Source organism: Xiphophorus maculatus, chromosome 12, assembly GCF_002775205.1.
Source record: "Xiphophorus maculatus strain JP 163 A chromosome 12, X_maculatus-5.0-male, whole genome shotgun sequence".
Lineage (NCBI taxonomy): Eukaryota > Metazoa > Chordata > Actinopteri > Cyprinodontiformes > Poeciliidae > Xiphophorus > Xiphophorus maculatus.
In genome coordinates this window covers 18,541,605-18,564,985 of record NC_036454.1, presented here as the reverse complement: position 1 = coordinate 18,564,985, position 23,381 = coordinate 18,541,605, and the positions used below count along the sequence as shown (strand labels likewise).

The 23,381-nt window shown below is 38.3% G+C and overlaps 1 protein-coding gene across 3 annotated transcripts; it reads right to left on the bottom strand.

The window, feature by feature from the left end:
* Nucleotides 1-347: 347 nt before the first annotated feature.
* On the bottom strand, nt 348-22,245 carry aifm3 (apoptosis inducing factor, mitochondria associated 3). 3 transcript variants are annotated; one of them, XR_002753554.1, is made up of 20 exons: nt 21,559-22,243; nt 16,397-16,622; nt 11,966-12,179; nt 10,365-10,474; nt 10,176-10,285; nt 10,046-10,090; nt 9,007-9,103; nt 8,782-8,894; nt 7,735-7,821; nt 7,542-7,633; nt 7,347-7,477; nt 5,412-5,527; nt 5,094-5,165; nt 4,824-4,887; nt 4,671-4,747; nt 4,470-4,587; nt 4,284-4,382; nt 3,603-3,678; nt 2,302-3,517; nt 348-2,177 (listed from the first exon to the last, which is right to left on the bottom strand). XR_002753554.1 is itself a non-coding variant. In XM_023343175.1 (20 exons), the coding sequence occupies exons 2-20, from the start codon at nt 16,425-16,427 to the stop codon at nt 2,135-2,137; spliced, it is 1,800 nt and encodes a 599-aa protein (XP_023198943.1). In that variant the 5' UTR covers nt 16,428-16,622; nt 21,559-22,241; the 3' UTR covers nt 352-2,134. The 3 variants fall into 3 exon arrangements, 2 of the variants coding, with proteins under 2 accessions (XP_023198943.1, XP_023198944.1); XM_023343175.1 differs by having other exon boundaries at nt 352-2,177; nt 3,413-3,517; nt 21,559-22,241; XM_023343176.1 differs by lacking the exons at nt 348-2,177; nt 2,302-3,517; nt 3,603-3,678 and having other exon boundaries at nt 4,288-4,382; nt 4,507-4,587; nt 21,559-22,245.
* Between the last annotated feature and the right edge of the window lie 1,136 nt (nt 22,246-23,381).

Sequence of the window (23,381 nt, the reverse complement as noted above, 5' to 3'; positions counted from 1 at the left end):
TGTTAAAGTAGTTGTATGCAATATTTTTAAGGTTTTGTATTGCACCCAGTTCCATTCTTTGTGGTTCCGATCCCAGTATGGTTCAGTTCACTCTCATGACTAAGAGGTTTGGACATCTCTATGAACTTCCACATTTTGTCACTTTACAACCAGTATCTTCAGTGCGTTTTACAAATCTGTTCTTTATGGAAGAGAGGGCACGGAGTCATGTTTGCAGTTTGACACAGGACAAATCCACACCAAAGGTTTTAGCTTTTTATTTGTAAAACAATATGAAATCATGCACAATTATCCATTACTTTATGCAAGTTGTTTGTAAGTTGACAAAATGTGGTAAATTGTAAGAAACCTGCTGGTAGACGTTGCTTATATTACTATAACTAATGTTACGATCACAATAAATAATATTGCTAATGTGATGCTATTCTCTTGTAAGTAAACAATGAGCAGAATATAGAAAATTTATTTAAACTGTCTGTCTACTATACCTACTGATCCTTGCAGAGTCGTGGTGCCTTTCTCCAGCAGTCAGTGGGCGATGATACGCCCTGGTCAGGTCCTAATCCATCACAGAGACGCAACGGTCAAACAACCACACACACACACACATAAGGAACATTTGGAAAGCTCAACCTTCATGTATCTGGACTACAGGAGGACGCTAGAGAACCCACACATCCACAGGGAGGACTCAGACCAGGATTGAAATTCAGGGCCTTCTTGCTGCAAGACGACAGTGGTACCAACTGCATCACTATGCAGCACTATTTTAAACAAAATAGAACAAAAAAAATCTAATAAACTTAAAAGCAGGTATGGAACAATTACTCGATTGGGCCTCTTTATGAACCATCACCGACAACAAATTTTTTTTTACCATGTTGGGTTTAAAACAGCAGAAAATAGCCAACACCAATCAAGGATGTTCACAGGAAAGAAGTGTTAAAACTGAAATAAACATAGCAGCAGCAGTGGGTCTTTACTGTTGGATCACTTTTTATTTCAAAGTTAAGTTATAAAAATGTCATTCCAGCATCTCTGTAGGAAGAACAATGCTATTCAAATTGCCTCGTTGACTTTAAGCGTCAAGGATCAAGTATACATGGATCCTCATTAGACCAGTATGCTATCAGACATCTGCTCTGCACCTCTCAGCACATTGCAAAGCATCACTAAAGGAAAATGAGGGGAAGCAGTGAGATCACAGGGGAGAATATTAAAGCAACAGCGACTGTAAGGGAGCAGTCAGCCTGGGCCACAAACCTCAGTTCCCTGAGTTAGTAACAGATAAAGTCCCTATGGAGTCTGGAAACGTCACAAAGAAACATTCAGCTAGTTTTCATTTAGATGAGCTATTGCTGTTTATTTTTTTGAAAAACGTGACTCTATTGTGCAAGCACAAACTAATAATTAGTTTAATTAGAAATATGATTAAAATTTAATGTATTTACTCTATTAGCAAGGCAACATATACAAAGAAGTACATTATCTCGTTGCAAGTTAAATGCATGTGCATATAACTGAGCTTGTTAAAGCTCAAGGCTGGTCTAAAGAGGACTTGTTCTGCTGCTGATTTAAGCGTTTATTTTAATGCATCTGTATTAATATTCTCTGGTTTGGGACTCGTCATTTTATTTTTTACTGCAGTAAGTTCTACCATGCAGATCTAAGGTCTGTATGAGAGCACAGTCGATCTGTTTTCCACTCAGAAGTGTATTCTCTTTTGTTGTTACAGTGCAATCAGGATTATAACTATGTACAGTCGTATTTATACAAAACAAATGCCCATGCCCTTCTCTGGCTTCTTATAAACAAAACGTACAGGTAGATATAACTTGCAGCAGCACGAAGGCTGAAATATTGCTTTGTTGTGAACAAAAACATTTGCCGACACAGTGATTCAGTGTGTTCATGCCCTGTGTGGTTCAGTTTGTCACATTAAAGTGTCTCTCCGGAGCAAAACATGTTATACTGTCGTCTTCAGGAGAGTGAGCCTCCGACAGACAGAGAATCGTGTCCACTGTGTTTCTGTGAATGAAGTAGGATAGCTGCTCAGGGTCTCAGCACCAAAGTGTCCATGTGAGGGTATCCAGTGGACTTTGGGTCTGTCCTTTAGGAAACTTCAAAGGTGGAGTCAGTGAGAGCCTTTGTCAATCAGCCAAGATATGTCTCCAGTCCTGCAACACAGCAACAGTGATCAGATCCTTGCAGGTAAGAGCTTTATCACATTTTGAGCTGGGGGATAAGGTACAGCTGCATGTAAGTGGTGAGTAAAAAGGATTAGCTCATGTTTTTCCATACTTGCCAAGCTGCGCTAACATCCTTCAGTTTTTGTTTGCACACAAAATTGAAAGACATGAGAGAGATGAAGATCAGTAGAACAACAAAAAGACAAGACAAAATGGACATTTTGACAGCGACATTTATAGACCAACACTGACATATAAGCCGCCATATTTGATGAAGAAACAATGTCATCTCATCTGTCACTGTTGAAGACATTATCTATTTTTTCTTTTTGAAACACAAAGGTTTTTGTATCAAGCTTTTAGAAATACAGTAGCATGCATTGACTCAATACAACTAACATGCAAAAAGTATTAATGTACTGTTGCTACTCCTATAAATAGCAACATAGCACCTGACACCTGAGTCTAATAATGAGGTCGTTAGCAAGACTCTGCAAAACTTGACAACTGAGGAGGTAATTTAGCCATTTGATTCAGACATATTGGACCAGGAACATATCTAAAAGTTGCAGGACCCCAGTCCCTGGCTATAAACCAGCAGTGGCCATCAGGGACCAATTTTAACATTGGCTGTATGGTTTACCACCCAGGGTGCCGTGGCCTGATGGGGAAGCCACGAGCAGCCAGCATCCTTTTGCATGACCAGTCAACTCTGTAGGTTGTACATATCCTGAAAAGTTACAAAATGACATGTAACAATTTTGTCTCAGTGGGTTTTATTGGAGGACTGAGTATATATTTAGTTCTGCAAGGAAACTCCAAGGCATCATTCATGCAAAAAATGAATGATGATCAAACTAAAATGCAGTCACTTGACTGAAATTAAATCTTAACTTTAAATTAATTGAACAACTGAGGCGAGATTCATGATTGTAAGAATGTATAAAATCTTTCTGGATTTTTTTTTATATTTTATCGATACGATAAACATTTCTTTAAAAAATATTATAAAAAAGAACTTTAGTGTTAAACGATATGCTTGATTGTATCATAATGTAAACCTAAACCTACCACAGCTTTTATTAGCTAATTATGTTTTCATGTTTTACATTTAGAACTTTTTTTTTTAAGTCCCAAACTCAAACACCCACTAAATTTTTTCCAAGACTTTAAAAATATAACCTCCAACGGCAATGAGTATAAAATCCCAAACGGAGACTTACTCCACGTCTCGCTTTTTAATTGTCTTTCCGGATCCCAAGACCTCTGCCACCCGAGATACGATGGGGTCATAGTTCATGCTGGCGACAGCAACCACCTCCTCGCTCCTTCAGATGGGAACAGAGCAAATGAACAATTGTAAAACAGTCCAAATATCTTAGTTAGTTTACAGTTTAAAAATGCAACAGTTACCTTGTATAAAAAGCAACAAATCGTAATTCATCCAGATCTCCTTGTATGATGACATCATCAAATCCATCACCATAACCTCAAAACATGGAAAAGGACACACAAAATGTTGGTTTTTGGTTTAAATTTTTTATCTTAATAGCTATGATGTGTTTCTTTTTCAGGGAGGATGTTCCTAAAGGCACTGTATGTATTTTGGAAGAAAAAATACTCTCAGGAGGACAGATGATTGGACTGTATTAGATTTTAGGTTAAACTGGTCTGTATTGAAGTGAATCTGACCAATTGACTTACATTACAATTAATAAGACTGATTTAGACTTAACTAGATTCAGTACAAATTGATATGAATTAGTTTGTTTGTTTTGTACAGCAGAAATGTTAAAAATGTGATTTAATTCACTTTTAATACACCTCCTTATTCAGAAAATATAAATGTGGATTAATAATTGTTTTCTTTCATCTAAGTCAAGTAGAAGAAATGACAAGAAATAATCAAATTGTGAAATGAAAATATCTAAAATCTAAAAAAGAGTAAGTCAGTTTCACACCTAGCTGTTAAGACACCAATGTCTATCTTTTTTTAATTTTCCCCTTTAACAAACTTTGAAATCTCATTAGAAGTTATATTTTTCTTCAAAATACTCCAGGTCAGGGAATATCCTCCACGGCGCCCTCCCCCACCTGCATAGCGAATGGTCTTCCCAAACATAGCCGACCAGAAGTAAGGCACAGTTTTGAACTCAGAGAGTCTGCCCATCATGCCGAGAGCTGCCACCCTGCCTGTCGGCGACAATGAAAGAAATAAAATAAATCTTACACACGTCTTTCACAGCTTCCCAAGTCTGAATCGAGCTTTGACCCGCTCACCGTGCACATGAGCCATCTGCCAGTGAGGGATGTTCACCTTCTTGTTGTTGCGAGGTGGGAAAGGAAACGTGACCACGTCTCCTCCAGCAAACACCCCGTCAACGTTTGTCTGCATCATCTAGAGCAGAGATAAACTTTAGTGAAAAAAACCCCACAACAAAAGTAGACTTTTTACTCAGACCACAGAGGATTGCAGCACACCTTGTTCACGGTGATGAAGCCCTTTGAGTCCAAGTGGATGCCGCTCTGTTTCAAAAACCCTGTTGCAGGAACACTCCCTGCAGAAGCAGACATGTCAATAGGCTTAACATGAAGGAGGCTGGCAGGAGAAAAGAGAGAAAGTACATTTACTACCTGCTCCGATGACGCACACATCTGCCCGCAGGACTTTCCCACTCTTCAGAACAACTTCCTTCAGCTGTGAAACAGGGGAAAAATGGTTCATTTTGATGTTAAAAGTAACTGCTGCACTTGTGTTTACTTAATTATTTCATGTTACATAGATAACATGTAACATGTTATTTCATGTTACATGAATAAATACTTGAGATTTTAAGGTTTTCATATTCTACAGAGGAGGAGACTGAGCAGTATGTCCTGCTATTTCTCTCACTTTCTGAATACCTGTCCATGTTGACCAATCATCTCCGACACTTCGTTCAGCATGTAGAACTTCACCCTGTTTGTCTCAAACAGCTGCAGAGATGAAGACACTTCAGAGTTACACTGAAACCACAACATGGACACTTTACAGCAGCCTCCATTTCTTTTCAATGATCAATCGCTGCTCCAATTTCTGGTGCAGTATTGACCAGCAGCAGAAACAACTAATGGGATTTGCATTTTAACCAGCAGCATATTCTCGGGGAGAATACTGATGATGGTGCAGTGGATGGGCTTCATGTTCACAAAGGGCTTAAATTCCCAGGAGGGAGCCTTTACCTTCATTATGGCTTTCCCTACTTTCTCCCCGAGAGCTGTTTTGAAGGGGACCGGCTCGATCCCGATGACAGACACTGAGTGGGCCTTGTCAGTCAGAGCTGCAGCCACCTCCATACCTGCCAGCACAACAAAACACAAGGCATTAAGGTGGAAAATGCTTTCATGCATTTATTTTAATCTGTCTAAGCAAATCCCTCTCCATTTATTAGAACAGCTGCAACCTTAAAACAGTGAACATTGAGAACTGCTTACTCCTCTGCACCCTCTGACGTCTGCAGGTGTATCCTTTCAACAAGCTTTCTGTATTATATCTGCAAACTCATGGGAGCTATTCTTTTATTTGAGGAAGGTCTTTGAGAATTTAGAGGCAAAGAGAAAGCCTCACAATCAGTGTGTTTTTTTTTTATATATTTGTGCATAAAAAAGCATTTTTCTATACAGGGCCGTATTTAGTCTTCAATATTGTTTAGTCTGGTGCTAAATAACTCCCAGCATGACCGGGAGGACTTAGGTGTTCCCGCTGCAGCATCTGTGAAAGCACCACACTGCCCCCTGCTGTCCGACTTTTATATATCTTTCTAACTTTGCATATAAACCAATAATAGTAACGTTGTCATAATTTAAAGCGCCAGTCACTCTCCAGCATAAACCGGCTGCTTGTGAGTCCCACCACACTGTTTTATTCCCTGGGCACAATAATTACACTGCCTAGCAAAACTACACACTCTACTGATCCGTTTTGTCGCCTTAAACAAAATGTGGACAAAGTCATAAACCTATAAACAACAACTTTAAGTTGGTATTTTTCAACCTTAAGGTTTTTTTATAGAACAACTCAAAGTAGAGCCTACTTGTGATGTAGAAGAAAAAGATACATGGGTTTCAACATTTTTTAAATTAATAAAAACATGAAAAGTGAATTTGCATTTGTATTCGGCTCCCAGGAGTAAATACTTTGATTAACCAGACTTAGCTCTAGTGTGGATATATGATGGATTTGCCAACTTTGAAATTGTTGCAGATTCTAATTTGTAAAATTGCTCAAGCTCAGACAGACTGGATGGATGGTGTTTGTGAAAATAATTTTTCAAGTCTGCCTTTGGATTCAAGCCTGGACTTTGACTGGGTTATTCTTGTACATTAATATATTTTGATCTCATCCAGATTTTACAGATGAGTTGACAGTCGACTCAGTGACTGCAAGATGCCCAAAACAAGCTAAAATCATCATCTCTCCTCAGCCGATTCACACTAAGGTAGGAACATAAAAACAGAAAAATAAGAATAATATACTGTGCTGTGTGTGTAAGGTCAAATTTACAAACAAATAAAAATACAAAAGAGTTATTAAAAACAACATACTTAGATGAAAAGAAAGACTATAATTCTTCAAGACCTACACTTTTGTGCACACAAAACAGCAACAATCTATTAATAATAAATATATTTTAAAAAGGAGCAATGTCAGTGATGGGTTTTTCTCACTCAGCTTTTTTATCTTGGCTTTTTAAAAATATATTTAAGTAATGACACCAACTGGAAGTGTCCAATGAAGTGACTTACTTATTACCTATTATCTTTTTGAATACTTTTACATTTTTTTATCAGGCTGTTTTAGCCTATTTTTGAGCTTTGGGCATGTTGTATCATCATAAGCATAAAAAAACAATGCTGAGCTGTTTTGAACATTATACATACATTTTTTATTTGAATTTCCTTTAATTGAGCATGAAAAAGGTTTGTGCTACAGGCAAATATTGTGCAAAATCAGACTATCGTAGGGTGCAACCTGTTTTGGAGAAGGGATGGTAATTAAAACTCTATAGTCAATAAGAAGGTAAAGAAAATAAGATTTTGTACTAAAATGTTATTATAAAACCTTCCCCTGAATCTAAGAACTTTGTTGAAATGGTTAAATATGAGTTTTTGTCTCACCAACAAAAGATGTTCCCACAATCACGGCGTTCTTGTTGTTGGCAAGCCTCGCTATGCTGTTAGCATCCTCAGGTGTCCGGAGATGGAAAACATTCCTAACGTCTTTCCCCTTGTAGCTCATCGGTTTTGGTCTTTAAAACAATTAAATCAAATTAGGCATTAAGAGTTTCAGACAGAATTAATCATTTTTCTTACTTGCTTCCTGAAGCAATAAAGAGTTTCCTGTACTCCATCCTCAAGCCGTCTTCAAACGTTACAGATCGAGTCTTAATATCCACTGCTACAACCTAAAACAATTGTTGGAGACTTTTTGCTTAAACAAACTTAAAATATAAAATAGTTTCTTTTCTTTTTTTTAGATAAATTGTCATAATCCAAAGTCCCTCACCTCTTTTTCTGTGAGCAGCTCAATGTCATGGTCCTGTAGGAAGTCCATGGAGCGTAACCTCAGCTGCTCTGCTGTGCTTTCTAAAGACTGAAGACAAAGTTACAAACACAGAACAAAAACCGTAAACCTCATTTCTATTTCACCTTGTTGAAAATTGTTTAAAGATCATTTTAAACTTTATATTGTGATGGTATTCTAAGCCATCATCAGTATAATTTGCAGACATAATAAAAAAATTATTAATGCTCTTTTCTTTAGTCTATACCAAGCCTTGCATCATTTGAACTTCTTCACATTTTGTCACGTTTCACAACCACAAACTACACCAAAATAAGGTGTGGGATAATTATGAAATGGGCTGAAATGTGTTTACAATTACAGATCTGACAAATGTTCTGTGTATTACTATTTAGACCCTGGAGTCAAAAGTTTATAGAACCACAGTTTACTGCAATTTTACCCCACCTTTTCAGGTTTAGATCCCAAAATTTTTGCTCATTGTTCTTTGTAAAACAGCTCAATCACAGTAAGATTGGATGGAAATGAGCAATTTTCAAGTCTTGCCACATATTCTCAGTTTAATTTAGTTTTGACTGGCTCATCTATTCTAACATATGCATATATTTTAATCTAAATAATTGTTTTGTAGCTTTGGTTGATGGTTTAGCACCGTCTTCCTGTTGGCCTGTAAACCTTTGCCTTATTTTCAAACTCTTTGCAGCTGCAGACAGATTTTTATCCAGCATTGTCCTATTTTGCTCCATCCATCTTCCCATTAACTCATCTGCCACTTCAAAGTTAAGCTCTACGTTGTGTTGATCCATCAAATAAATTCCTAATAAATGACATTTAAGATTGTGGTGGTTGCTTTCCTGAGGCTCTGTAGAGCTGTCCAACTCTCAACTTTCTTAAGCTTGGCTGCTGCACAATGAGTAGCTGTTCCCTAAAGAGCCACTGACCAAAGCAGCAACTCTGCAGTCTCTTATGTAAGCTTCCCGACATAATGAGCTGCGTCTCAGTGTATATGGCTGGAGTCTGTGTACAAACCTTACTCAGTTTAGGCCTGTCATACGGAGGATGTCTGTCCATGGTGCACATGACGATGCGATCTGTGAAGCCTTCTTGCCTCAGTGTCTCTGCACACACCAGGCTCGCTGGACCTGGCAACAAAGTCACAAATTTCAACCCTAAAAACTACTGTCTTTTAAGAAGAAGGTTGTGGAAATTGTGTTGGGTTTTTTTTTCACATTAAAAACGGTGTCCTACACCAACCTGAGCCAATGATGAGAACATGGCTGAAACCTGTGTTGGAGTTGATGACGGCCGAACATCGGGACATGGGTTTCAATCTCTTTTGTGACTGAAGTGCCTAAAATGGTATTAAAGATTAATGGATTCATTAGCAGCTTTGTTCAACTTTACCCAGCAGTGCCTGCAGAACTTTTTCACATTTTGACAAATTATAAAACAAAGTACAGAGCTTTGAAAACTTCAAAGAGTGGCGCTTCATCTATCATCTGAGCATGGTACAGCTGCAAACCAACCAAGACATGGACATCTAACTAAACTGACAGGCAAGGCATGGGGAGCACTAACGCCTTAGATGCAGTAACAAAGCCTATACCAACTATCTAGGAGCTGCAGAGATCCACCAATCAAGTGGACAAATCTGTCAACAAGATATAAGTTTTGCAGTCCATAAATGACCTTCATGGAAATGTGAAGCTATTGCTGAAAGAAAGCCACAAGCTTGTCAGAGTTGACTGAAGGATAGAGCTAAAAACAGAGCAGGAAGAAAACTTATTAGAAGCTGCAACGGACTGTCAGCAAATAATCAACCACCTTAAACTAACAGCCGGATCTAAAACCGAATAGTTTAGATGAAAGCTTGTTCATGTGTTAGGATGGTCTAGTCAAAGTTTAGCTGACAATACAAACTGTAAAGCCATTACTTGAATTTTGTTCTCCATCCAGTTAGAGTCAAAGCAATTTTCCAAAACGGACAAAGCAATTACCTGAGACTGCAGATGTCCAACAGTGGTAAAGACATACGCTAACTGCAGTGATTCTATGAAGTGATAACTTGGAGGAGATGAACACAAATCCATGCCACACTTTTAAGATTTACATCTATACAAATCTTTGGAAATCATCAATACTTCTCCAATTTCAGAATTTTGCTCAGTTTGTTAATAATACATGACAAGAAACTCCAATAAAATCCACTGAAGTCTGTGGTTGTAATGTGACAAAATGTGAAAAAGATTTAGATAAAATATTCCCATATTTTTTTTGTTTGCTTGTTTCTTACCTGCTTGTTTGCACGAATTATCACCTTGTCCTTTTCAACTCTGACCTGGAGCAAACAGACATCAGCGACGTGTTCACTTTTTGATAAGGCAGACAATGTGTTACGAGGGACCAGCAGCAGGGAAGGTCACCTGGAAGGTAGGCAGACTGTCCAGACCTGGGAAGTCCTCTATGTCTCCTGTTGCTGTGCTGAAACAGGCGCCGTGCCAGGGACAGCGCACATGTCCTTTAGATAGGACACCTACAAGGAGAGATAGTAAGTCAAAGATGTCCCAGTGATATAAAATAATAGTTGCAATGATAATCAACATAACTCTGACCTTTGACCAGTGGTGCTCCGTAGTGCGGACACTTGTGGGCCATGGCGGAAAACTCCCCGTGTTGTTTGATGAGCAAAGCTCTGCCACATCCCAGATCGACCTCCCGCATTCTGTCCCAGGCGCAAAAACAAAACAAACGATGAATTCAAGGGGAAAACAAAATGATGTATAATTTGAAAACAGCTACAGTGCCTTGCAAAATCATTTGTTGTTTCACAGTATCTGAGCCTGTATTTAGTTTTCTGGTTTTTATATTGTTAGCATAAAAAAGTCTGTATTTTCTATATACCTTTATTCATCATTCATCACTATTTTCTTTGCTGCCATTTATTCCCTGCTTCAGGGCTTAAACTTAGACATAGCTAACTCATTAAATAATACTAAATGATTCTGGATGGTAACACAAGCCTAATATAGAAGTAGATTCATTCATATGTGTAAAGTTAGCATATCAACCAGCTGAAACTAGAACAACCTATTAGACTTTTGCTGTTGACGTCCAGCCTGAGCTCCAGGGAACAGATTCTCAATCAAAGCCTTGGTAGAATCACCATTAGAGCTTTATTTAAGACTTTTTTCACAATTAGTCACATTACAACAACAAGCTTCAATGTATTTTATTGGCATATCCTCACATTGATGTGATATTCCTGAATAAAAGAGTAAATAAAAGCCTTCATGAATCCCTTAATCATTAAATAGCCTGTGTTGCCATTAGGTCCGTTAGGGAGTACTAGTGGACAAACAGCACCATGAAGATCAAGAAAAAAAGACGGCAGACGGGTCAGGGAGAAAGTTGTGGAGAAGTTTATATCAGGGTTAGGTAGTAAGAAAATATCCACTGCCTAAAAATATGAAAAGAGCCAAGAGTCACATTGTAACCATGGATTAGCTGCAAAGATCCATTACATATCTCACAACTCCATGAAAGAGTGGGAAGAAGAAGCCACTGTTGAAAGAAAGCTTTGAAAAGCTCAGTTTCCACTTTGCAACATTCTGATCAGAAGAGTCCAACTTGAAACTTTTGACCGACATGCAACACACTATATGTGAAGGAAAACTAATGATGTAGATCACTCTGAGCACACCGTGCAAGTGGCAGCATAACACTATGCTTGTCTTATAAACACAGGGACATTCTGTAAGGAAACCTGCATTAGAAGCTGTAAACACTTGATTTTCAAGTCAGCCTGAGCCACAATGACATGGTTTAGCTCAACGTGTCCTAGTCAAAGTGCAGTCTCAGTGATCTTAAGCTGCCTTACAATAAAGAATGAGCAAAACATCCAGTGAGTACGTGTGCAAAGCTGGTAAAGATGTTCTTTAAAAGACTTGAATTGAAGCGAAAGGTTGAATAACACGACATGCCACATATTCTTCTGATTTGTCAAAACAAAACTGAAAACCAGGTATGTTTTTCCTTCCTCTTAAAAAGTAAAGAATACTTTGTTTTGCTGTATCACATACTGTATATTTTAATAAAAGACAATGTCTAGCATAATAAAATTTTTAAGTTGCAGGGGATGCAGGAGTGACAGAAAGCAGAATAATCTGCTTCTTGTAAAAAATATTAAGTAAATATATGATTCCTTTTTCCTTACTGTCCATTTTCCAGGTCTTTAACATGACACACAGAGGCCTCCACATAATCCCGGGAGTTGTGGTTGAGCGGCAGCAGCATGGAGTCTTCGTCAGAGCTGTGTGCCAGGGCCCCATTCAGTCTGCAGTCAGCGAAGGGGCTCGCTTTGCCATTAGGGGACAGGCCGTCCACTTCTTTTTCTTTTTCCAGGAGAGAGAGCTCCACTTTGACTTCAACTACACAACACAGACATGTGGTTCTTAGAAACCGAATAAATAAATGTGTACAGAGCAGTCACTACTATGCCACAGTTAATATCAGTGACCAAATGATTTCAGATAGAAATAGACTGAAACTATTAACAAATAAACATCTTAATGTTGGCTGATTGCTAGTGTTAGCTTTCCTTAAAGCACTACACTTTTAATACAGTTTTTTTTTTGCCCCATTTTTTCTTTTGCTTTCACACCAGTATGTTATGGGAGTGTTTTTCCTTTAGGAAAAGAGAATTGTTTACAACTTTGGATCACATTGACATAGACGTCTCCACAACTTGGACAAATGAAAGCAGTGTTCAGGAAAGAAATAGATTTTCAAAAATATCCTTTTTCATTCTATTTCTGGGCTCCCTTTGCCTTTTTCTATCATTTAGAGAATTAGTAATTTTGCCACTCATGCTCTTGATCATAAACAAAATCATGAATCAATGTGCTTTGAAAATGTATTGCCCTCCTCACCTTTTTTTGTTTTTGCTTTTGAGTCACACATGTTTCAGATCAACAAGCAAATAATAAACATAACTTTCATTATTGTATTTGATGAAAATAACCTTACCCATTTGAAATTTAACAGTAATAGATCACCAACATCAATGTCAAATTTATTTATATAGCACTTTAAAAACAGGTTTAAAACTGCACCGAAGTGCTGTGCAAAAACGATAATAAAATAAGTTGATAAAAAGAAAAAGAAAAAAATATTACAATAAAAGAAAACAAAATCCATACAAACACAAACATTTTTGTCATGTATGGATTCAGTTTCTTTGGAACAATGCGCCGCCGTCGGCTCCAAGATTGTGTATGTGGAGAAGGCGCTGTGTAACTCCAGCTTCACTGCAGCAGGCTTTATCTGTTTGGCTGGAAAAATGTGCTGATCATTCCGGTTCTTACACAGTAATCTGCCTGGAATTTTCTCCTGCTGAGCAAGTCTTAATTAAAATCAATGGAAAATCGTAATAGTGAGAGCAATTGCACAAGTGGAGGAGAAGGGGAGACTGTTATGTGCCTATGAGGAGAATCTCCAGACGCTACTGTAATGCAACGACTCTTAGCTCTCGACTTCTGAATAGTGTATGTGATTGTGAATATGTTTTCAAAGTGCTTTGAATGCAGCTGTCATTTACTTGCTGTGCATTGTGTAAAGAAGTGAAACAGACATGAAAAAAACACAGGATGTTTATTTGCTGCTGTGTGACTTCACTGTATCAGCAAGTTTTCAGCATATTTTCATGCAAATGAGTTGGTACAGAGCCACATCTTTAAAGTCCTCCATTCCTCATGCAGCCCATGTTAGAACCATTTACCCTCCAATAAAGGCATTTAAACAGCACTTGCTGCATATCTGAAACTTTCTCACCTCAACAGTGAGCAGCTGACATGAAAACATCATAGGCGGAGATGATGATAGTTGTACAACAAACAACTTCAATGAGCTTTAGATGCCAAAAGTGAACAATTTTCTAGGTTTTCTCTGACCAGCCTGTCCGACAATCAATGCATATGACAAGACCAAAGTCTATTAGTGTCTTCCTAATGATCCTGACTATAGCTGCTGCTGCTGCTACTTTCTCTGTGACTCCCATCATTGGATAGATCAACTCTCAAAATACTAAAAACTCCCAAGACATTCTAGGAAGGGGAAATGTGGATTTACAAAACTTAGAAAACACGTTAGGGCGTTTTTCTAAAATGCTGCAGATTCCGACATGATCAATTCAAACAACTGTAAATTGGTGTAGGATCTGAAGGAAGGCCAAAACCGATGGAAGAAAACGGGTGAGGATGTTTAGGAACGACTCAGATGGCACCAACGTGCTAGCCTAGCATGTATTGTAAGATGCTGGACCAGCACTGTCCACACTGAAGCCAGTTTAACAACACGGACTCACATGGCCAGAGATACGCCTGCAAAGATCGTATTTAAGTAAAACAGCACCTTTAGTTTCCTTGGCCTTTTCTCAAATGTGGGGTTTTCTAACAGCACAATGATCCCAAGCACTCATTGAAGTAGTTTTGTAATGAAATAAACTGAAAAAACAAAGCTCTGACGCGGTCCTAGCCCTATTTAAATTAAAATATTGTGTTTAAAAGCAGAATATATCCCAGGAGACTGACCAGTTTAAATGACCTTAGTCAATTCTACCAAGAACAGGGGTGAGACATCCAGTCAGAATTATGAAAAGAAGTTTGTTGATGGCAATAAAACTCTTTTGAGCTTACTGATAGGGTCACTGGGCATATTTTAGTCTGCATCATTTTATAATATCTGCCCTGTGATATCTGATGCTGTGTGGATTAGAGAAAATCCACAGTAAATGTAGACTTGTGCATCCAACACATGTTTCTAAAAAACATTGCACTTGCAATGAGTAGTTCAGATAAATCTTTAAAACACCAAAATTAAAAGTAAATTTGTGGAATGAGTGCATATATATATAGACATAGGTCAGGGCTTGTGAGACGTATGACTTCAGGGACTTTTTCAGTTCAAAATTTCCCTCGTGCATCACAGAAATTTGTATTGAATTTATTATTGAGTTTGTTTGCTTTTGGCTCAGGAGTTCCTCATAGTAGGAAGTGCCTGGAAAACCTCCAGAGTGGGTGGGGGAATTTAACCCAGAAGACATCCTGACCTCAACTGACCCCCTTCAACGCAAAGGAGCAACAGCTTTGAGCTCCTCTCAGTAGACAGCTGGAGGCTGACCCGGATGTCTTTTAGTAATTATCTATGAACATAGATGAGGGTCGGGACATAGACGTACAGTTAAATCATAAGGTTGTCCTTTTTGGCTAAACGCTGGCGCCATCAATGCTTCTCTCCACCTCCATCCATGATCCAACTACTGCAGCTCCATCCGCCTCATCTTCATACATTCAGCCCCAATACAGACAACCTACTCTGGCTAATCCAATCATAAAGATTGAAGTCTTACAATATTTCTTATTTTTTTTTTTTTTTTTAAACAGTTACTGACTCAAATAAAGTAGACAAATGAATAACTGCAGTAAAATTAGAAGTCTAAACTACTGTGTTTTTGCTTTTTACACTCATTTGTTTTTAATGTTTGAAGTTCACTTTGGTCTTGGCCTCACTTGACTAGCTGTTAGCTCATGACTTCTGGATCAACTAGCCTGGATTTATACAAAAAACTGGAAAGATATTTGCTGATGGTAGGCTATTAACTGTTGAAATTATTAACATAATCCAAATTCAAAAATCTTGAGTCTTTAATTTACATTCGAAGAGCACGTCTTTGTTCCCCTCGTCCTCCTTCTCTCCACCGTATGATGCATATCAAACAAGAGACATGAAAACATGTTCTGTTCAGGATATATTTGAGTCTCAGTATGTAATCCTCTTTTGATGAAGATGCCACAGAGAGCTTTTAGTTTCCTCCCACACAAAACATTGTGCTGCGAACACAGGAGGCTGAGATCATGTGCACAGCAGAATTTGGAGGCGGCCAGAAAATTATTCAAACCGAACAGTTTAATTTATTCTACATCTAGTTTGTGTTTCCTGAAGCCTCTGAAAACAAGAAAAATAAATGTCTTTATAATAATAATAAGCCATTTTTAGAGACCTAACTTTTTGGCAGACACGTCCTTTGGTCACATTGATATGTTTGGCTATTCTGATTAGTTTTATACCTGAACATACAGTACATCCCAACTGTGAAGTACAGAGGTGGCAGCATCTTGTGAAGGTGTTTTGATGCAGGAGGGACTGGTGCACGTCCCAAAAATGAGGAAAGAACATTATGTGGAACAATTGAAGCAACATCTTGAGACATCAAACAGGAAATTAAAACTTGAGGACAAATGGACAATGATCGATCCAAAGCATACACCCAAATATGCTACAAATTAGCTTAAAGATAACAGAGTCAATATTTTCAAGTGTTAGTCACAAAAGCCCTGATCTCAGTCCAATAGAAAATTAGGTTTTAGAAATGCATATAAGAGCAAGGCAGCCTTACACCAGTTCTTTCAGGAGGAATGGGACAAAATTATTTGAGAATTGAGAAGATTTAGGGACAACCAAAATGTTTTCACCCAGATCACAGAGTTTAAAAGCTAATTAAACCATATTTCAGGTAATCATAAGTAAACTTCTGAACCTGGACTCTAAATCTCCTTCAGGACATGAGTTTGGATAGCATCTTTCTTACCTGCTTTGGGTTTGGAGAAGCATCCTCCCATGGTGGGCCCAGGAAAGATGGACACCAAAAAAAAAGGGGGGAGGACGAGAGGGAGGGATTGGGGGGAGGAAGGAGAGGTGTGGTCAGATCGTCGGACCTGACTGTGCAGCAAAGAGAGGAAAGTGATGCAGAACGGGTGGCATGAAACCCTGCAAGTCGAAGATAGCCATTGCACACACCAGCTCTTCTATATAATCTGTGAAAAAAGGAAAAAAAAGACATGAAAATGATACGGCTCACAGCTATGAAAACCTATCAGCTTTACAAGGTTCAAACCAACTATTTTAAAATAAAACAAGTTATTTACTCTAAGCAGGGAAAAAATGCTTTCAATTATCTCAATTTAACAATCAGCATTTATGACATAAACTTTCAATTTTGGTTTCTTAGTTCTATAAGGACAGCTGTGCATAATAATTATTCTACTCCAACCGGGGTGTGTGTGTGTGTACGTAAAATGTAAATGCTTGTCAAAAGGAAGTAATTTTGTTAATTAGGAACATTTTCACACACGTTGCTACCTTTGTTCATGCATTTTGCATGGGAACTTGTTAAATATTAACCCCACTCCAGCGCCTATAAACTTTCCTGTCAGACAGTGTTTTCAAGGGAACCAGAGGCCCCTTGAGTTTCAAAGCTCCCCCTTGTCTTGTTTTGCTGCCAAACTTCACATTTCTGCCAACTCTGCTGTCTCACCTATGATGTGGTACGTTACACATGTGGTGCTCAGTGCCATGAATCTGAACACATACAATGACAGATGCATCACTCAATTTGCTGCAATCCATCAACCAATTATCCTTTACAAGCACAGAGACTGCTTGATATTCTGAGCACATCTAAATGTGCTAAATCTGGTTGCTTAAGTGTTTACACTTTACTTCTCTCTTTTTCTCACAACAAGATGCCATTTTGTAGCAAAGAAATTAGTCCTTCAGAAATTACATAAGTATAACACAACTTGAAAGAATAAACACAGGTTTCTGCCCTATAACATAAAATAATATTTGAATATGTTCTAATGAAAACCTGACAAAGAAGCCTAGAAATTCCTGACATTTGTAAAATTTTAAACTGCAACTTCAATTATTTGACTTCAAGTTAATAGTGCCTCATCATTTATGTTGTATTAAAGTGTAATAAGCCTGAAGGAACACTGCTGAGGCTGACTTTGCTGTCATGTCCATGGTGTTAAATATGTACAGTAGATCACATGCACATTCAATTGCCTTGCAGAAAGACTGAGAAAACAACCAGTGATTTATGAAGTGGTAAAGTTTATTTCTTGTAATAAATATGACAAGTCACATTTAGTGTCCTGCAGATGGAGTTAAGCTTCTTTTTCAGCATTCCTGCATAAACTCCTCCACATATCTGAACTTTCCTCCAGAGAGCCATCACCCATGTTGCAGATTTCACTTGCTCAAAGCCCTTCCCCAAGTGAGACACTGCATGGAAAAACTTGCCTCTCGCATGTTGCGCTTTAATTATTTGTCACAACTGAAATTTTGATGAATAGCACTGGAAAGCCGAGAGCTATTTCACACTGGACTTCCAAGAAACGCAAGATATTTTGTGCAAAAACCAAAGTAGGTTAAGCAGATTTGGTCGCCACAACATATGACGCAGATCCCGTTCTATCGCTGTTGGGCCTGTCCCCGAGCAGTGCTAGTAATCCTGCTAGCAAACAAGCTGTCAGTTTCACTACGACTGTATTACCTGTTACTGGAATTATATTGCAGGGGAGAATTAGCAAAACGCAGCTCCCGCTCGGAGGTGGGGAGGCCCCGCTTGTTAATGAACGCTGAAAAGCTGGAAGGTCTACGCTCCACCTAAAGGTCACTTCCATCAGTCAGAGCCAAAGTCGGAGTTCGCATAGGGATTTGCAATCAGTGATGGTATCACACTACAAAGAAGAATGTCACAAAATCTCAAACTGATTGCAAGGGTAAATATCACCGAGGACTGATTTTAAACTTCACATGTAACAAAATGTGACATTTAATAACAGAATTTGTAATTTTTCACCCTGATGTTACACTACAATCAAAGGCCTCAACATATCTTGTTGCAATTGATAAAACAATGCAGAGAAGCAAATAAATGTGAAGCTGAAGGAGAATGAAGGAGGGATTTAAATCTAAAAAGTGTGGCAGGAATTTGTCTTGAGCTCTCGCGTGTCAACACTGTGAGAAAACAACTTTTTGCTGCAAAGAGCAGCAAAAACCTTTGCAAAGAGCTGCAGATCTACTGTCGCTTGTTCTGCTTGTTAAAATCGTTGATTAACCATTATCTGAATCTTCAGTCTTTTTCTGCTGAAACAGTTTTTCTTTCATTTTTCATATTACCATCAACTCTCACCGGCGTGCCTGTCCCTAATGAAGAAAAACAACTCAGCTGTATGATGTTGCCACCACCATGTCTCACCCTGGTGTTCAGGGAAGTGTCAGTCATTTTTACAACTATGATTTTCTACTTACAACTCTTACATAAAAGCCAGATTTATGCAGGGCACTGTAGTTGCCCCATCAAGAGATTCTCCCACCTGAGCTGTTGATCCCTGCAGCTCCCCACAAGTTAGTATGGGCCTCTTGGCTGATTTTCTGATTAAAACTTTACTTACTCCATCTTTTAGTTGAGGTGAACTGACATAGGTTTGCAGTATGCAATACTCTTTGCATTTTCAGATGATTAATTAAAACATGCTCTATGAGATGTGCTAGGCTTAGGATATCATCTTATAACCCAATCCTAATTCTAGCTCTAAATTAGGTCATTTTTGAAGGCAAATGGTTGCACCAGATTATACAGGATTTAGAGGCTTCAGAGTAAAGTGGACAAATATTAATGAAAGTCACAACATTCAGATTTTTATTTCTAAATTATATTTAAAAATATGTTCCTTTCACTTTGCAATTATGTGCTACTTTGTGCTGGTCTATTACATGAAATGGCTGCTGGTTGTTTTCATTAAATCTCACTGGCAGGCCTGTCAGTTTGGACTGGTAGAAACGAATGACGTTTTGTTCACTTCGCTGTTATAAGATACTTTGTGTTTTTTACCAGAGTTGCTGTGTAATTCAAAAATGCCCACATTTGATGATGGAAACAAATGAGACGACAATAATTCATTTAAATCAAGTTTCTTTTGCATTTAGAATGTAAAAATTGCTTGAAGCATACATAGTTGTTAGGAAAGCAAAGTATACAAAAACAAATCCTGCTTACACAAGTTCACACAAAAAAAATAAAGCTTTGTCAAAGTACCAAATACCACAACGTGACTTGGTAAAAAAAAAAAATTGCCCACTCTAGCTTACAGAATTTCTCAAAGTCTATTCAAGAGGGCAATGTTTGTTCAAAGTCTTTATCACCTAACAGATTATTATGCCTAATTTATTGCTGGTGTACAGAGTCTAAAACTTTAATTTATTTTTCAAGGAATTTGGGTGGTTTCTAGGATTCACTGTGATTCCAAAGGATTAAATATCTACTCTTCATCATAAAAACACATACTTTCTTCTTAAAGAAAAGTAGTCTTAGGGCGTGTTGCAGCCACTACTGTGTTTCCGGAGTGTTTTTTTATACTGATGTACACTATGGGTTAGCATACGATTCTAATTAACTATATTGAGGATGTATAAATGTACATCCAAATTAAATTTTTTGGAAATCATTGTATGTAACGGTTATGGAACCACAAACATGTCAGTAACATCTAAATTAAGTCAAATGAGTAAATGAAGGGAAGAATTAGTTTGTAACAAGCAAATATATCTGTTTTTATTCACTATCTTCACACTTAACTAAACAGATCCTCTGGTCCTGATCTGAATAAAAGACAAACATTTCAAACACCTTATTTGGCCACACCTGTCTCTCACAGACTGGCTTGGGAGCAACAAGATAAGCCTTGGGAATTATCCTCAGGTTGAGTAAAGAAGTTGTTGAGTTTTACCAGGTGCAAGTATATTTTTTGTGTTGTCGGCTTAGTGAAACTTTCAAAATCAACCAAACTGAGAGTTTTTAACTTTGGGTTTGTTGGTGGTAAAGTTCTGGCATCTTTGCTTGATCATAGTGGAAGGTGATGGGAGCAACAGAGCTTTTCTGAATAAATCCCACCTGAAGCAAAGATACAACAAAATGACACAACAAGATGTGTTTTTACTCGCTTTGGCTACTCTATCAATAAGACAATGTTTGCTGTATAAGGTATCAAGCTAATTAATTACTCTTCTAAAGCATTAATGTTTGTTCCTTGTTGTTAAATGACTCCAACAAAATGTTTGCCTGCACTTCTTGCTGAAAATAACTGAACAAAGATGAAATGTGATGCCGAGGTGTGAGCCATATTTTCACCAGATTACCAAGGTCACAGTTAAGCTTTGAAAGGAATTCAAAAACAAACTCTGAGTTGTAACAATGCACCACTTTAGTTGCCACGTGGAATTAAAAAAACATATCATTCAATTGTTTCTGTTATTTATGCAGTAATATTAACATAATTTTAAAATGCGTAAATGTAACCCTAGGTGTCTGAATATGGCATTAAATTCCCTAAAGCCACAGCTGCAGGACAAAGGCACAAGCGAATTGTTTCAGGTCACTTTGCCGCCGCTTTGAGCGATAACCTCTCCATGATGTCATGGAAAACTAAAACTGAGCTTTATAAAAGGGGTGTGCACCCCTGCAGGGGAGCTGTGCTTCCACGTAACAGTTTTCTACTTCCCAGTTTCAGCGAAAGCACAAATTTAAATACCTGCAATTCTTCTGCAGCAACTCACAAAGATATTCACCATTTTTGATGTTCTGAGAGACATTCACTGGCTCTATCTGCGTCTTCGAACTAGTAACTATTATTTATTGTTTAACAAAAGTGATGAGAACTGACCATATTCTGTTATGTGATTTCAGCTGACAAATTGTGGCCACACTGTGCTTGTGACTCCAGGGGGTGGAAAGTACTGAGTCCCAGACAAATAAATAAACAATATTTACTCTGAATGAAGCAATGGAGAAAGATGAATTAACACATTTTTCCAGTTATTCAAACAACATCTCAAAATAACAGGAGAAGAAGAAAACAAGCTGGGCTACATTTCTCTGACTGTAAGAGGAATAAATCAGCTTACCAGTGTGCATGGAGCAGGTGCACTGAGGTCCTGTCAAACTATCCCACAGCTCAGCCTCCGATGCAGGGCATGGCAGCAAGAGTTTCCTAGCTGTCCCTCTCCGGTGATAACTCTCTCCTCTGTAGTATTCCCAGGTCGACTGTCCCTCCTCTGCTTCTTGATGCAGCAGAGGTTCCAGAGAGAGTGTGTCAGAGAATGTTTTGTATGTGTATACAACAAGGCGCACCCCTCCAGCAGCAGACTGAGCTGACCGGTCGTGGGAGTCGCTCTCTTTCTCTGGCCGAACCTGAAAATGCAGCACGGAGGACCTTTGCCAGTTTCTCAGCTGTATGCAGTATTGATGGAGTTGCTGAGGGGATGCTAACACAGCATGAATCCTCACCGTTCCCTGCTCTTGTCCTCCCACCCCTCCTCTTCTGTTTCCCTGAGCGGAGGCACCCTGTTTCCCTCTCTCCTTCTCTTTCTCTTGTTGTTCCCTTCAAACCCTCTCAGCCTCCCCTTTAGATGTCAAAGACATGACTTGCCAGTTAAACCTGATCAAAGACTTGCTGCGCCGCATGCTGACTGCTCACTCTTTGCACTGCCTGCTTCCTCTGCTGCAGTGCATGCATCAGCTGTTGTAAAACTCGTCCACGTTGATAGTTTTCACTCTGGCCACACATGAAAAGAACGGCTGAAAACATTGACACAGCTCTTACTGTGTGCCTCACATTTGTCAGTGTGATCAGTAGAGGGAGAGGTTGGAAATGCAGTAGTTGCAGTGGATGCAAAGTTCTCCCATGTATGGCAAGCAATTTGTGTAAATATTTAACCTCCTTGAGATCCAGTTATTTCTGCCTGCTGAATGTGCTCAGATGTCTTCCAATCATACATTTGTTCAACTTGGTGCAATATTTTCTTGTACTACCTTCAGACCGCAATTACAAGTAGAACCAGAAGTCCCAGTAAACCAAAGTATCTCATTTGTAAAGCAAAACAGCTAACTAGTAAGCTTTTTGAGAAACTAGTTGACGACTTGAGCAGATTGATTGCTAGTCATACTAGCAAAAGCCCTAACATGTCGACTAGTTGGCAGTAAATTAGTACAACAGTAATTGAATAGACTGACAGTTGTTAAATAGTTTGTCAAAATGTAACATTTTTGCTCTATTAGTGGAAAATTTTGCCTATTAGTTGGCTAAAAGTGTAACTAATTGGAAAATGTCTCTAATAATAGTATTTGTGAACTAGTGGCAACATATTGAACACGTAAATGTTTTACTACAACACTATGACTGATATGGAATATTTACACAAGAAGCTTGCCATATATATCTAGACATTTGGTTGTTCAATATTTTCCTTGATTAGTTTATAAACAATCTTGTTAGTAACACTTTTTACCAAAAATAATTGTGTCTAAAAAGAAGTGAGAGTCTAAAAGCATTGGCGAGTTTACTAGTGCACACCTTGGGGAGTACCAGTCAGGTAAAATTGCTGGACTTCACTGGGTGACTACTGCAGACATTTTAGGGTTACAACTAAGTTAACAAGTAGAATTTATTTAAACTATTTTAACATAAAACGTTAAAGTTTTTATTATCATCTTGTTAACTAGCACAGATGTCAACTACTGCAGCAAAAAGTCTAGTTGAGAAATTTGTGCTGGTTGAATGTCACTTTTGCTTTGTAATAGGACAAAACTGTCACTTGGCAAAAATATTTACCAATTTTTGAACATGAACTATTATATCCAAAGAACCAGCTGTTGGAGTTTGGTGGCAAACTAACCTTCAAAAATGATGCCGATGTCAAGGGTATCAAATATGTATAGAACAGCTTGC